Here is a 16082-nt window from a genome sequence, read left to right as displayed (position 1 = left end):
AGTGTTTCAACTGTTGCAGTGAAGGGCTGGTGGAGTATTTCAGCTGTTGCAGTCAATGGTTGGTGGAGTATTTCAGCTGTTGCAGTGAAGAGCTGTGTGGAGTATTTCAGCTGCTGCAGTGAAGAGCTGTGTGGAGTGCCTCAGTTTCAGCTGTTGCAGTGAAGAGCTGTGTGGAGTGCCCCAGTTTCAGCTGTTGCAGTGAAGAGCTGTGTGGAGTATTTCAGCTGTTGCAGTGAAGAGCTGTGTGGAGTGCCTCAGTCTCAGCTGTTGATGTAGCTATGGTCATAACGAGGTTTCGAGATTTGTTCCTAACAGAAAGGGCCACAACTTTTGTTTCTGTCATCAAAATGACGTGAGTTCAAATTAATTCACAGTAAGTCCTGCCCCCTTTTGTTTTCGCCTAAAGTCTTAAGATTTATTGAAGCTCCACTTGCTGGTCACATTCTTGATTTTGATTTGTATTGAACCAAGAACAATTCGTTCCAGTATGCCTGAATACTGACGAGGCAACAAGCTATTTGGTATCCCCTGACCACTGGTTGCTACGTCACATGTCTGTTTTCAGGCCTACTCTAACGATTGACCTCGATTGAACCCTGGGACAGGAGGTGTCTTAATGGCCCAGGCGTGGTCGCTTTGTTATGTTCTCAAACTTCTGCTCTTGTTAGACATTTCATTGACAAGAGCCTATCACCTTGAATACTTCACTTCTAGTTAAGAAACTTCTCTCTTTGTCTGTGTTGGTATAAAGAACAAGACGTCTGGAGTTTCCCGGATCCATTCTTTCATTTGCTTAGTCATTCGGGTTTCAATACTACGTCCTAGTTTTATTCGTTTTTTTTTCCCGGAGCGTCCTAGTTTTATTCGTTTTTTTTCCCGGAGCGTCCTAGTTTTATTCGTTTTTTTTTTCCGGAGCGTCCTAGTTTTATTCGTTTTTTTTCCCGGAGCGTCCTAGTTTTATCCTGGTTTTGAGGGATAGTTTTTTTTTTTTTTTTAAAGTTCATAATTTATAACGTACAATTAATAAACAATTAGGTTGAAAATTCTATATTGGGCAAACTAATTTAAAATTTCAATAACGAATTAAGCTGTGTATATTTTTACAATAATTCTATATAGGCCTACATTTTTTAAAGTAACTGTTGTTTTTTTTTTTCGTGTACCATTGGATATATTGAATATGACTTTTGAATGAAAAGAACAACACAGCACATCAACATGCTGATTTCAAAGTTGTTTTGGGTGTTGTGGGCATTGCACTGGAAGGAAAACGTGACGCCATCTCAGCCTTGCAACTTAACGCTAGTGTGATGTTGTGTTTGCAAACTGTTAACTTTGGGACTAATACATCAGTATCTCTATAGGGATAAACATGATGTGAATATATAAAACACACTTAAATAGAACAAGTGCGCATTCTGCCCAATGAAATGTTAGGTATATTTGGGATGTTTGTATTCCACTGACGTTGCTTGTGCAGGTCGTTTCTAACCACTAAATAACCAGCTCTGAGATTTGTATCTACGTCACTGGAACTACCATGGAACTACCGTAGCTAATACACAAGGGACGTAATCAGAATAAGAGTAGATAATAAGGAGAATGTTGTTGCTGTCGTTGTTTTAAATCAGTATACACCAGTGGTTCTTTAACTGTGATCCGTGTACCCCCCAGGGGTCCCCAAGACGAACAGAAGGGGTTCGCAGAAAGATGAATATTATATACAGTTAAAATAACTTCTTCGCTAAAAGCCAGTTTATCTAATCGGATAATTTTAATAATAATCCACTCGCCCCTTTTAAATCACATATTACACACTCTTCGATATGACGACCTAAACCAAAGATTTGAAAACATGCTTAATTTGGATATTGCGTACTGGGTATTGAGTCCTTTAGCGCGTGAACAAACTCAGGACCCAATCACAGATATTAATGCTAAGAGGAGCAGCTTATTAAACTATCCACAAACAAGGAACCGAAACCAAGGAACAAGAAGACCACAAATTTCTAGCTACAAAAAACAGATTCAATCTTATATCCTGCATTATGGGTCATTGAACAGAAGTAATTGACTGCTTTCCTGTCTTCCTATAGAAGGTAGAAGGTGGATTCAATGCCGCAATGAGCCAGTTCACAAATCAAAGAAACCAACTTGAAATGTATTGCTCGTTAAAATGTGCTGTTGCTAGTTACAAACATTGAGCCGGACATCCAATCAAATCTCATCAACGTCATTCAATTTGTTTTTAATTTTCTTTAAAACAAAATGTATAATCTCAATAAGTACAACTTCAACAAAATTTGTTTTTTTTTGTAACTTCTATAGTATGCATTTATCATTTATGTAGCTTTTTCACTTAGGGGTCCGTGGGCAGGTTTGGAATATTTTAAGGGGTCCCTCGACCAAAACATTTTGAGAACCTCTGGTATACTTCCTCCTTAGATGTAGTTAGTTTGACTGTGCCACAGTTTCAGTGTTACCTTACGAGACGCTCAGTTTGCTCCTATGTGTTTTTCCAACTCAAACTCTTGTTGTTCTCAAATATGACTACTTAGGAGGATCTTGACCGCTGGCTCTTTGTTTCTTGCCGTTGTTACGGTTTTTGGACTTCGCTATATCATCGCGAGCGTGCGTGTTTACATACACACTCACACACACGCACTAGTCTATCTGTCACGAAATCTTAGGTTTGAAGTAATCCTACTTGCCCATGGCCCCCCTAGGCCATGCCTGCTCTTCAGGTCACCTCCTTGGATTGAAGAAGATTTGAAATGATCTTATTATTAACACAGTTTTGTTTTTGTTAGGCTGATGATGTATTTGTTTGGACCTTTTAGAGAAAGAGAGGGGGGGAGGCCATTGAAAGGAGACAAGTTTTGGGGTTGATCTCCGCCCCTTCACCCCAATAGTTTGTTCCTTATTCTCGTCATTCACCAACAGAGCCACATGTTCAGGCTGAGACTCACGTCGGTATTCATGCAGACATCTAGAATGGAAAAAAAAAAAGTTAGACTTGGAACCGTATCTCTCCCCCATTTCTTTCCTCGAACAACTGGACAGTGGTCAGTTTCAGATCAATATCATCTCACCCCCTCCCCTCCATTTTTCTCCCACAAATGTTGGCACGGCTAGGTATGAGAGGGAGATAAATCGTACAGGATCGATCATTATTATGACAGTAGAAGATGTGTTGTCTTCCTTGATCCATTGACGTAACAATCCGACATTTATCTTGAAAAAAAGATCATTCTTACCTGTCAAAAGTGCTCAATGTTACATCATATGGGGAGAAGCATGGGCGTATACACACTTTTATTTAGGGAGGGGAGAGAGAACAAATATATTCCATGCATGGTTATCAAGTAGTATTGATATAGATCAATAAACCGGGGCAGTTTGTTATTATCCCCGACCTGTCGCAAAGTGCTCTAATGATAAATAACGCGTGGTTAGAAAATGGGGAGGGCATTGTTCTTTAAATTGACCCTAGCTATGTGTAATTAGGTCACTGTGCCTTTTTGTGTTTCGTAATGGTCCTGTCTATCGGTCCTGGTCCTTGTCTGTGGCTGACATTCGTGGGATTGATGGCCACCTCCGTCTTAATGAATAGCTCACCTTTAGCCACATTAGAGACAGTTCCGCTTGACCGAGTGCAAACTGAATAGGGGTCTGTTGTGTTTGGCCTGGTTCTGCTCATCAGACGAACTAAGCGGGTGTCACGTGATCAGATCAGTTTATCCTTTCCAGTGTATGTGTGTCTGTCTGTGTGTGTGTGTGTGATTAGTGAAGTCTTTAATTCACCACCAAGACAGTTTACGGGGAGAGTATATTTTGGCCCATGTATCCACGTGACCCGCCCCAGCAGCATGTGTTAGAGAGTCCTCTGTCGGATACCATGTAGGCCCCCACTAGTTTGTTTCTCTTGCCTCCCTCACTATGTAAACAAAACAAAATGTTTCCCTCACGTTGGAACAGCTCAAAGTGACTTAGGAGAGATAAAAGAGTTAATGATTTAATCAATACAAAGTTTGCCATTCCTGTGCTACTGTATCTCTCTGTTACCATGACGACTGTGTACACTTTCTTTTGATTGACTGTAGTTTGGAATTAATGTTTACCTCTGGACTTTTTGTTTCCAGGACTATACCAGACCCAAGCAACCAGAAGCTGAACTGGACCAAAGAACCGCTGTCTGTGTTGATTGTACGCAAGCACTTGGACGAGTCAGTGATGATTCCGTTTCGTGATTTGCTCATTTGGTTGGTCGAGGTGAGTGTCGCCACCCGCCACCCGATGGTGGTAGATGAAAGATTTGAGGGTTTAACTGCACACATCTAACATGCCTGCATTGAAGTAGGAAATTATAAATAGATCTTATTGGCATAGTCTAGGTTTGGATACTCAACAAAGAATAAAATAACTATTGGCTTTAATCCACTGCAATTTTACTCGATACATTTCTCCTACTAGACTATTCCTCTCTTTCCTTTTCTCAAGATGTAATTATCAACTAGAAGGTCTTCACACACAAAAAGTTACTTAACTTTCCATGATGTAAATCTGCCTTTACTAATGTAATTATAATCTTACTTTATTTAAAATGTGCATTCTATACTTTGTTGCATTTTATTAGAAGCTGATGTGTTGTGATTCAAAACAACTTATTTTGATGCTTGTGCTGAAGGGAGATAAGTTGAAGTGCCCTGCTTGTTTGTGAACATTGACTATGATGAAGATCCTCTTGTGTTTCTCTATTCAAGCCTTTCATCCCTTTTCCTTGTATGTTCAGCTAACTTGAACAGAACAAAGAACAGGACTCTTATCACTAGCTTAGGACCTAAAGTCTTCATTGAACGCTGGTCATTATCTTTTGTGTCAAACTTCCATTCAAGGCTTTGATTTGAAATATCAAGCTGTGTAGCCTGCTTACTATACAGAGATGGGACCAAGTAAGCTAGCTAGCTAAATAATGCATCTGACCTCAGCTCTGGTACATAATCTAAAGACTATTATTATAATACCAGAAAGCCAGAAACATAGTGAATTAGTGTTAGCCTTGCTTAGTGTCAATATCTGGGTTTAAAAACCCATAACAAGGTCTGCATGATTGTATTGATCTGTATATATTTCCAATAAACCAGAGGTTTAGCCTCTGGGCTTGAGACTAACCACAAAATGAAAAAAAGTCTTTATCTTACATTTGAAGTCTGAAGTGCTCATAAAGAAATCTCAAATGTTCTAGTCCAAGAGGATGATTGGGAAGCAGAGGATATCTACTCCCCCACCCTAAACTCCACACACACACACACACACACACTTTTTTTTCATGATTCTATTGTCTGTTGATCTTTCATTTGTTTCTTTGCAAATTTCATTCTCTTTCTCAAAGACATGAGACTTCAGTCTTTTAGAGACAGTTGTTGATGTGTTTGGCATGTTTTTTTGACATGAGTCTTTGTGTCAAAATGTTTAATTGCCATTCATCATCAATTTTGCTTGACACTTTTAAACAACTTTCAATCATCTTGCTATGAGCCACATCTTTTTATCAACAAGTTGTACTGTAAAGTGTGTAATGAATGTTGACCAGAAAACTGACGAGCCTTTATATCTCTTGCATTGAGTCTTGGCTAATGTATGCTGTTCCTCTTGTTGCCAGGCAAAGAACATGGTTGTGCTAGTGGAGCAATCAGTGATGGATGACAGAATTCTCAAGGATGACAAAGACTTTCAGCGTCTGCAGGACAAGCTCAGCACTTTCAAAGAAGGTAACCAGCTGGAGAAACATTTCATATGCACAGTGTCTTTTGTTGATTTTAAAATTATATCTTAACTTTTGTTGATTTTAAAATTATATCTTAACTTTTGTTGATTTTAAAATTATATCTTAACTTTTGTTGATTTTAAAATTATATCTTAACTTTTGTTGATTTTAAAATTATATCTTAACTTTTGTTGATTTTAAAATTATATCTTAACTTTTGTTGATTTTAAAATTATATCTTAACTTTTGTTGATTTTAAAATTATATCTTAACTTTTGTTGATTTTAAAATTATATCTTAACTTTTGTTGATTTTAAAATTATATCTTAACTTTTGTTGATTTTAAAATTATATCTTAACTTTTGTTGATTTTAAAATTATATCTTAACTTTTGTTGATTTTAAAATTATATCTTAACTTTTGTTGATTTTAAAATTATATCTTAACTTTTGTTGATTTTAAAATTATATCTTAACTTTTGTTGATTTTAAAATTATATCTTAACTTTTGTTGATTTTAAAATTATATCTTAACTTTTGTTGATTTTAAAATTATATCTTAACTTTTGTTGATTTTAAAATTATATCTTAACTTTTGTTGATTTTAAAATTATATCTTAACTTTTGTTGATTTTAAAATTATATCTTAACTTTTGTTGATTTTAAAATTATATCTTAACTTTTGTTGATTTTAAAATTATATCTTAACTTTTGTTGATTTTAAAATTATATCTTAACTTTTGTTGATTTTAAAATTATATCTTAACTTTTGTTGATTTTAAAATTATATCTTAACTTTTGTTGATTTTAAAATTATATCTTAACTTTTGTTGATTTTAAAATTATATCTTAACTTTTGTTGATTTTAAAATTATATCTTAACTTTTGTTGATTTTAAAATTATATCTTAACTTTTGTTGATTTTAAAATTATATCTTAACTTTTGTTGATTTTAAAATTATATCTTAACTTTTGTTGATTTTAAAATTATATCTTAACTTTTGTTGATTTTAAAATTATATCTTAACTTTTGTTGATTTTAAAATTATATCTTAACTTTTGTTGATTTTAAAATTATATCTTAACTTTTGTTGATTTTAAAATTATATCTTAACTTTTGTTGATTTTAAAATTATATCTTAACTTTTGTTGATTTTAAAATTATATCTTAACTTTTGTTGATTTTAAAATTATATCTTAACTTTTGTTGATTTTAAAATTATATCTTAACTTTTGTTGATTTTAAAATTATATCTTAACTTTTGTTGATTTTAAAATTATATCTTAACTTTTGTTGATTTTAAAATTATATCTTAACTTTTGTTGATTTTAAAATTATATCTTAACTTTTGTTGATTTTAAAATTATATCTTAACTTTTGTTGATTTTAAAATTATATCTTAACTTTTGTTGATTTTAAAATTATATCTTAACTTTTGTTGATTTTAAAATTATATCTTAACTTAACACTAATCATAATTGGGTCCTATCTTCCATCTCACCTTCCTCAACCATCATCCCCTTTTTATTCAGGCATCTGAATTGATCCTACCAAAAGTGACATCATACGCTAGACACACAGTCCACACATGACCCATTCAAAGACTCAGCCAGAAGCCTCCTCACTCTATTACCCTCAAGTCTACAAATGAAATCATGTTTTTTTTTGTCAAAATGTAGAAAGATTATGTCATATAGTCACTTACTGGACTGTAGAACAACAATGTCATATAGTCACTTACTGGACTGTAGGACAACAAATAGCAGTTTGAGTGGCAGTGGTAGTTGCTATGTTATGACATGTGAATGTTAGTACAGATATAGTTATTCCATACTGTGCACTGAACACATGACAAAAAAATGAAGCAGAGTTGTTTGGTGGTTTTTCACCATCTCACTGAACTAAATACTCTTTCTGCCCAAGATTTCACCAGACAGAATTGTGTGATTTCCAATTGTGATCATTTTTGTTGTTGTTGTTCCTGAAATAGTTTGTTTTGGGAGAGGTAGTTTCCAATCATTTTTTTTAAGTTCTGCTTCCCTAGTGCTATTAGAGCATGGAATGGATTGCCTGAGCTAGCCAGGAAAACTAGTGACTTGGCAGAATTTAGGTCATTGGTTAACATGCATGACTGAATGCATGATGCGTAGGGCGTAATCATCTTCTTTTTTTAAGTAATGTCTGTATTATATAAGATAAGATTTCAGAATTTCCCTTTACACATTAAACTTGAAGCCTATGTAGTTCAGTACGCAAGTATCCCGCCTCATTAATGTATGACTGTCACAGCCTTGTTAGGACCACATTGTGGCATGTTATGACTTTAGAGTCACCTACTAAAATCATGCTGAGAAGGGAAGGGGGTATATTTTTCTAGTGAAGTTATTTTTGTTATCAGTATTGTTCAGACTATGAAATCGGAGGACTATATTTAATGCCAAGTCTGATTATGTATATTGTCTGCTGATACATGCGTTATTCAGTGCATTTAATCTTTGTTGTAAAATTACGAGCAACTCAAACTCCTTATTCTACTGTATATGGAACCACATATATTACGAACCCAAAGTACATCACGAAATACAGAATGTCATTACAATTTGTTGTTACAGTGATACACACAAGTCTTTAAACCAAACTATGCATCCAGCACTCAAGACTGTTAATTCGGTTTATCTTTTTTTTAATGTCTGTTACTTTCTAATAAAAAATAATAAGTTCCAAATGTTTACCATGCTTTGTGTTTCAATTTAATAGCAGCCTATAGTTCTTCTTTCCCTTGTTTAACACTCAGTGGAACAGATGATTTCCTTTCTTGCTTGTTAATGCTTCTATATTCTTTTTTTTTAATCCTTATAGTATTTGTATTATTTTCAATTTCTCTGTGTCTGAAATTTTGATCTTTTTAACGCTTGATATTCATTGTCTGCTGATCTGTCTTAATGTCTGCCCGTTGGTTCCAATTTCTTAGAGAAGGAGTGCAGAAAACAAAATCACCACAAAACTGACCAATTTAAAAGTTAGTCTTGTTCCATAAAACAGACAAATAAAAAAGTTATAAGTCTTTTTAAGACCTCAACCTCCTGCTTACAACCTTTCATTTGAAATGTGTGTCTCTATTTTCAGATGATGACTTGACAGATAAAGTTGATTTTATCATTTGTTTGGGTGGTGATGGAACACTGTTGTATGTCTCTTCACTTTTCCAGGTAAGTCTTGGACATAGGAAACTTTCTGTTAGTCACAATTTGAAGATCAGTGATGTAAATAGTACTCTATGACTGATACAGTAGTACTTACATCTGAGCAACAGTATTAATGCAAGTAGCTAACATTCTGATTTTTTTATCTCAAAATGTAATTGTTGTAACTCTGCTCCCGCGCCACACTGATGGTGTGCATCTGAGCACTACTAAACACTGGGAGTATAAGACATGTTTAGACATGGAGAAGGACTGTTGTGAATCCTGGTAAAGTTATGGAGGTCTAGGCTGTCTTGACTCGACTGATTTGCGCTACCTTTGAACTGTTTATTAGGACCTGGGGAGGCACTGGGAAGTGTACTGGTGGTCTGTATTGGTATTTAGGTAGGAAAGGACTGGTATCACTTGGGATAGGACATTCTGGGACTTGATGGCTGAAGTCGATGCCTGTTTGTACAGTAAATAAATACCTAGTTTATTGTTACCTCCTGCCTTTCGTTGAGTGCCTACCTTAGAGTTACTATATAATGTTTACTGTCAAATGGGACATAGTCAAGACTGTGCATTACATCTTAGAGATCTTAGAGCTTATAATTTGACCAATACAATTTGGGTAAAACTGTATTGCAAGTTTATATAATATACTGATGCAATTATTCTATAAAAACAACAAGGACTGGGATGTCTATTTGTTCTATATTACTTAAATAGAAAACCAAAGGTCAAGAAGAGAGCAATTGACAAAAAAACAAAAAAAAATTTAAACAAGTTTTACCCATTTATGTGGCTAACTAGTTACAAGCGTATAATATACCCACCTCCATATTTTCTCTACTTTATAACAAATTCTCAAATTGATCTTGGTGCTCTATGGTACCTCAGAGAAGAAAAAAAGGACCTGCACTGAATGAATTGATCTGACACTTTGGAGCTTTTTTTTTTTTGTCCACCCAGTACCTATAAACAAAAGTCCACCCAGTACCTATAAACAAAAGTCCACCCAGTACCTATAAGCAAAAGTCCACCCAGCACCTATAAACAAAAGTCCACCCAGTACCTATAAACAAAAGTCCACCCAGTACCTATAAACAAAAGTCCACCCAGTACCTATAAACAAAAGTCCACCCAGTACCTATAAACAAAAGTCCACCCAGTACCTATAAACAAAAGTCCACCCAGTACCTATAAACAAAAGTCCACCCAGTACCTATAAACAAAAGTCCACCCAGTACCTATAAACAAAAGCCAGTTATTTCAACGTGGTAGATCATGCTAATGTCAAATTCTATGTTTACAGAGTAATGTCCCTCCTGTGATGGCATTCAACATGGGATCTCTAGGCTTCCTCACACCCTTTAGGTTTAGTGATGACTTTAAAACAGAAGTCTCAAAAGTCATGCAAGGTAAAAAGACTTAACCTTTCTTGACATTGTTTAATTAAGGATTACTTTTAAAAACAGGATTTTTCAAACAAAAAAGTTTCATTATTGGAATATTTACTGTAATTACTATGAGCCATATAGCTAGGTGGCTGAGTGGTAAAGTTCACGGCTTCCAAACTGAGGAATGTTAAGTTTGAATCCTAGTCAAGACTAGGATTTTGAACTTCAGGCTTTTAAGGACATCCATGAGTCCATCCAACTGTAATGGATACCTGACATAGGTTGTAGAAGTAATTTCGGTCGGTCATTGGCCAAGACGCTCTTGTTAACCGTCAGTAATAGAAACATCTGTCCTTCTAAATTGCAATGTCTGAAAGAGATACCCTTACTATGAGATATTAATGAATCAAATATGTAGTGTTTAATTTTTCCTATCTGTGAGTCCGGTGAAGTAGTGTTCCACAAGTCAGATGGCAGTGATGTAGTCAGCATTTACCTGTCATTAAATGAATATTATCCCTTGCTTCAATGTGGACTCAGTATCACTCCAGCTTTGGATACATATGTAGTTTCCATCATTCCCTTAGTTAATGTCTACTAAGTATAAACTTTTTAATGAGGAATGCAGTATTTCCCAAGATGTGGACTCAGTATCACTCCAGCTTTGGATACATATGTAGTTTCCATCATTCCCTTAGTTAATGTCTACTAAGTATAAACTTTTTAATGAGGAATGCAGTATTTCCCAAGATGTGGACTCAGTATCACTCCAGCTTTGGATAAATATGTAGTTTCCATCATTCCCTTAGTTAATGTTTACTAAGTATAAATTTTTTAATGAGGAATGCAGTATTTCCTGTGACTATGCAGTCCCAGCTGTGACCTACATATTTTTCCACATTTTGCGCAGGCATCACCTTTGAAGTATAGGTGTGTAGTAAATGTAGTAAAAAGAACAATTACTCCACTTGAGAAAATCAATGAATATTTACACAATGCAAGTACAGATAAGCTTGGTTATAATGTAAAAGAAAGTCTTGAAAGTCTGTGAGATTGGATCACTAGTTACTAAGTCAACATGAATTGTGTGATATTAATGGTTCTTTTCATATAAACGTTACTTATTAGTAGTGTTGCATTGCAGGTTCTGCTTCCTTGCTTCTCCGGTATCGTCTGAAGTGTGTTGTGGTCAGGCATGATACAGAACCCACACAGGATATACCACATGTCAAGAATATACAGAAGGAGGATGTGTGGACCAAAACACATAAGTTGGTGGGTTCTTAACAAAGGCTTGTCAAAACCTTCAGATCAAATTCAGCTTATATTCATAACTTTTATCATTTTTGCTCATTGAGCATTTCATCTCAATATTTCAGCAATATGAGCTTTTCTTATTCTGTACACACAATTTATTTTTTTTTAATTTATAAACATTAAAGATCTGTATTTGTATACAAATGTGACTTATAAATCAGTCTTTCATTTTTAGATTTTCATATTTTTTGTTTAAGGTTTTGAATGAAGTTGTTGTAGACAGGGGACCAAGCTCCTATTTATGTAACCTTGAACTTTACATAGAGGGTAGGAGAGTTACCTCCGTTCAAGGTGACGGTAAGTAGATTTGAACAGCAAATGTCATATGTGTTTTGTAACATATTTGAATTATCAATATTTTCTTAGTCATCTGTCAAAAAGATGTCATTTCCTCCATCCAGCAGGCATCTGTCTAAAGTGCAGTCATGTTATACATTTTTTAAAATGAGCATTTTTTTACATTTTAGTATACAAATAACCTATTTTTAAGTTTATAATTTCTAACTAAATTTGTTCTTAAGATTTTCACTGATTGGAGCAAAAGTATGTATAAGAACACAGATGAATAAAATTATTTTTGTATGTCATCACAGGTCTTATCATCTCCACACCAACTGGCAGCACCGCCTACGCCGTGGCAGCTGGAGCTTCCATGATCCACCCTAGTGTTCCTTGCATCCTGCTCACTCCCATTTGTCCCCACTCCTTGTCCTTCAGGCCCATCGTTGTTCCCGCTGGGGTGGAAATCAAGGTCTGTGTCCTCTGTACATTCTAATTCATGCAAGCTAGTTTTAAAGAGTACATACATATTTTATACATCCTTAGCTAGCAGATGTTTTGTGTTGTTTTTTAAATTTTGTGAACTATATTTCTAATTTTTCTGTTGTTGATATGTTTAGGTGATGTTGAGTCCTGATGCCAGGGGAACCGCCATGGTCTCATTTGATGGGAGAGACAGGATGGAAATACATCAGGGAGACAGGTAGACTTTCTAGCACATAATTTATATTTTTAACATCAATAACTAAGCATCACAAGCCAAGATTGTGAGGGAGTGAGATGTCACCTATGGAAATGGAAGCTTTAATAAATACTGCTATTATGTGATCCATCACTTGAAATAACTTGTGAATTTCTGGAATATATATTTTTAAAACTTTGAAGACAGCTCTTAAGATTCTATTAGGTCTACATATTTATGAATGAATTTAAATGTCAAACATGTAATTGAAGCATTGCGAAGTATAATTCTCATTCTACTGCTGGTGATTTCAATCAAAGTTGTCTAGCATCAAAATCTTAATAGTGAGAGCAATATTAGATTGTCTAGGAAGTCAGAATTTGTTATGACTAACATTAATTTGTGTATTAAAAATCAATATAAAAGACTTGTACTTTTATGAATTAAAATATTACTAGAAAGCTGGATAGTTTTTCTCTTTCTATTTGCTAAGTTAAGGGGAGGCTCTTACCAACAAAAGAGTATTTCTTCCCCACCTTTCTTTTTTAGACACCTAATTAATATATAATGAATGGGATTTTGAAATAATTTTGATTTGATAATAATTGTTTATATAAATATATTTTTGTTTAAAAAATGGATAATATAAAAACTGATTCTAAATTTCCCACCTCTTGCATAAAAGTAAATATTTGGATGATGACATTTGTAAGTTAATGAAACAAATATTTTGAACTAGTTTTAAAGGCTAAATAATTAACAGCTTGAGCAAATAGATAACTTTGTCTTAGACTCTGGGGACCATTAATTATTTGTTACATCTAACCACATACAGGCCTAGCATTATTACAATAGAAGTCTGTAACACTATCATCTGGGGACATACTACTTGGCTTAGAATAGCTAAGAAGATCAGATTTCTAAGTAGCATAGGTAAAAACAAAAAAAAAGATATTAGTTTCATTTAAAAAAAAAAAAAAAACATTTTAGAAGATGAGCAATGAATTAAGAAAAAACTGATATAGGTAATAGGAAAGTTTGTATAGTCAATTGTACATTCTTGGTGTAGATTTGTTTATTCAACATGTTACTGTGTCATTATATTCATAGAATATATTGTGACTGTTCATGACATCTAACTAAATTATTTTCAAGTTTGAGCTGTGATTCTGTTGTTTTTTTTAAACCAACCTGCATCACACAATTGTGTTAGTCACTAGATCTAGAATAACTTATAACCTGACAAAACTACACATCACAGCATATGATAGATAAAACCAAATCTATATATATTTTTTAAACGATATAGATGAGCAGTTTGTAAACAAATGAATTTCACTGTAACTTCTTCAATTTATTTTGCTTATGGTTAAGAAGTCTCCTCTCCAATTAATTTTGTGCCTAGTTTTCAGCTAAGAAAATAAAGGAAAGATATCTTAAGGAAATCATTTGACTGAATAAGTGACTATAAATGCATAATTTTATTTTTTTGGAATGTTTTTCAGTCTTCGTATCACTACCTCAAACTACCCAGTACCTTCCATCTGTGCCACTGACCAGATAGAAGATTGGTTTGATGGCCTTGCCAACTGCCTAAACTGGAACATCAGGCACCAGCAAAAGCCCCTTCAGACTGCCAGCAGCGTCTCCTCATTTGAGTCCCTGGAGGCTGAGTCCTCCAAATCATCACAGGTTTCACTCCTAAATGGCAACAGTTGACATGCAGCCCATAAATTATAAAGGCAAAATCAGCTTCATTGTGCTCTGATGGAGACATTTCAATATTTGACTTTGAACATTTATGACGAGAGCTGGTTTTCTGATGCCAGCCTGACTCATTTCTATAAACCATGTTCTAAATCAATACGCAAGGATATCTAGGTTTTACATTTTTATAATGTATTTTTTTATCCTATTTTTCTACAACATGCTAAAATAGATTTGTTTGAAAACAGTGTACTGTGTAATGGTATTATGCATTACTCCCACATATTATGTATGATACATATCTCATATCTTTCCCTATCCCATATGTAAAGCCCACAAACTGAGCTGTGATGAATGTATATATGTGATTATAATACGATTATTTATAGACACATTAGAATTTCTTTGTTTACTGCATCAGAGCAACTTAAAAATGTATCTTCTACTATCAAAGTGACTTGAAAATGTATCTTCTACTATTAATTTATCAAAGACTTTCCCTGTTCAGAAATTGGAAACCAAAGTAACAAATTAAATGAGAAAGTTGTCATGAGGAGAAAGGGGAAAAAGTCACAACTATGATAGAAACATTCTTCAAAATGAACAAAAGACAGGCAAATAAAATAGATCCATCTAAAACTTTCACTTTGTAATCTGTTTTTATTTCTTTCCTGGTAATAGCTTAGTTAGAGTTGGTAAAAATACTATTATTTTAACCAAAAAAAATTTTTTTTTTCTTTAGTCACTTTGTATTTTTTTCTGAGCTTTTTTTTAAAATTATTATTCTTATTATCCCTAAAACTACAGTCTGGTAAGGTATCAAAGCAAAAAGTATTCTTGGAAGTATTTGGGTTTGTTGGTTGCTTATTTTTGTCTTGTTATTTTAATTTCATTATTATTTTTTTTAGAAATTTAAATATAATGTTGTTTTTTGGGGAAAAAAATATTTTTTTTATGCAAACTCAAAAATTTCAGTAATTTTGAAAATAAATGACATGTTTATTATGACCTGTACACACTTTTTTCTGTTCCTTCTACATTCCATAACTTTTGATGAATGAAATGATTGAATAATTGAGTTTGGCCCTCAAGTTGATTAACTTTACCAAATTCCAGTAATGTGTTTCAACTGACCACTTCATTTGTAATCAGACTATTCATTTTTGTTCAATAACAAACCAGATCTGGTTATCCCCATTGTGTTAACACATTTTATGGTTTTGTTTTTTATTTTTTTTTTTATTTCTTTCAATGTATTATGAGGGACCACAGTTACACGTAGTGATGAAATTTTCTTTCCTACTTAAAAAATGAGGCTCCATATAGTACAAGTTCAGATTTTTACCTGGAAAACTGAGCTACTAGGAATCTTTCAAGAGCACTTAAGAGGGATTCAATTCTTTTTTTGAGCTTTCCCATTTATACTAGGGAGAAAATGTATTAATGTGTTAAATATTTTCAAGAGGTTGAAATGGTTTCTGCAACAATTCTGTCCAAATGAATTTGGTTCATATGTGTACAGTTAGTTTGTTTACTAGAATTTTAAAAGTTTTCATGTTGTTGTTTCTTTGGGTTTTTTGGATTTTATATTTATGAATAAATCAGGGAATTAATTTTGTTTTCTTATGATGCACTTTTAACAAATCAAAAACTTTTTTTTAAAAACCTGGATTCACCTCCAGTTTCTATGTTTCTATGTTTTATTATGTTGGGGGGAAAAGAAGCAACTGTACTACTATTTATTT

General features: G+C 33.9%; 1 protein-coding gene across 4 annotated transcripts in view; it reads left to right on the top strand.

The window, feature by feature from the left end:
- LOC106067438 (NAD kinase-like) overlaps positions 1–15289 on the top strand; it is a 45493-nt gene extending 30204 nt beyond the window's left edge. For all 4 annotated transcript variants that reach the window (XM_056008188.1, XM_056008185.1, XM_056008189.1 and 1 more), the window contains 9 exons: positions 4143–4272; positions 5663–5771; positions 8894–8976; positions 10268–10373; positions 11497–11627; positions 11867–11966; positions 12263–12420; positions 12569–12651; positions 14136–15289. In XM_056008188.1, the coding sequence (XP_055864163.1) occupies positions 4143–4272; positions 5663–5771; positions 8894–8976; positions 10268–10373; positions 11497–11627; positions 11867–11966; positions 12263–12420; positions 12569–12651; positions 14136–14349 (1114 nt within the window). In that variant the 3' untranslated portion in view covers positions 14350–15289. The remainder of the gene's footprint in view (positions 1–4142; positions 4273–5662; positions 5772–8893; positions 8977–10267; positions 10374–11496; positions 11628–11866; positions 11967–12262; positions 12421–12568; positions 12652–14135) is intronic.
- The last annotated feature ends 793 nt before the right edge of the window (positions 15290–16082 follow it).

This window comes from Biomphalaria glabrata, chromosome 13 (assembly GCF_947242115.1).
Source record: "Biomphalaria glabrata chromosome 13, xgBioGlab47.1, whole genome shotgun sequence".
NCBI lineage: Eukaryota > Metazoa > Mollusca > Gastropoda > Planorbidae > Biomphalaria > Biomphalaria glabrata.
This window is presented reverse-complemented; position numbering and strand designations above follow the sequence as displayed.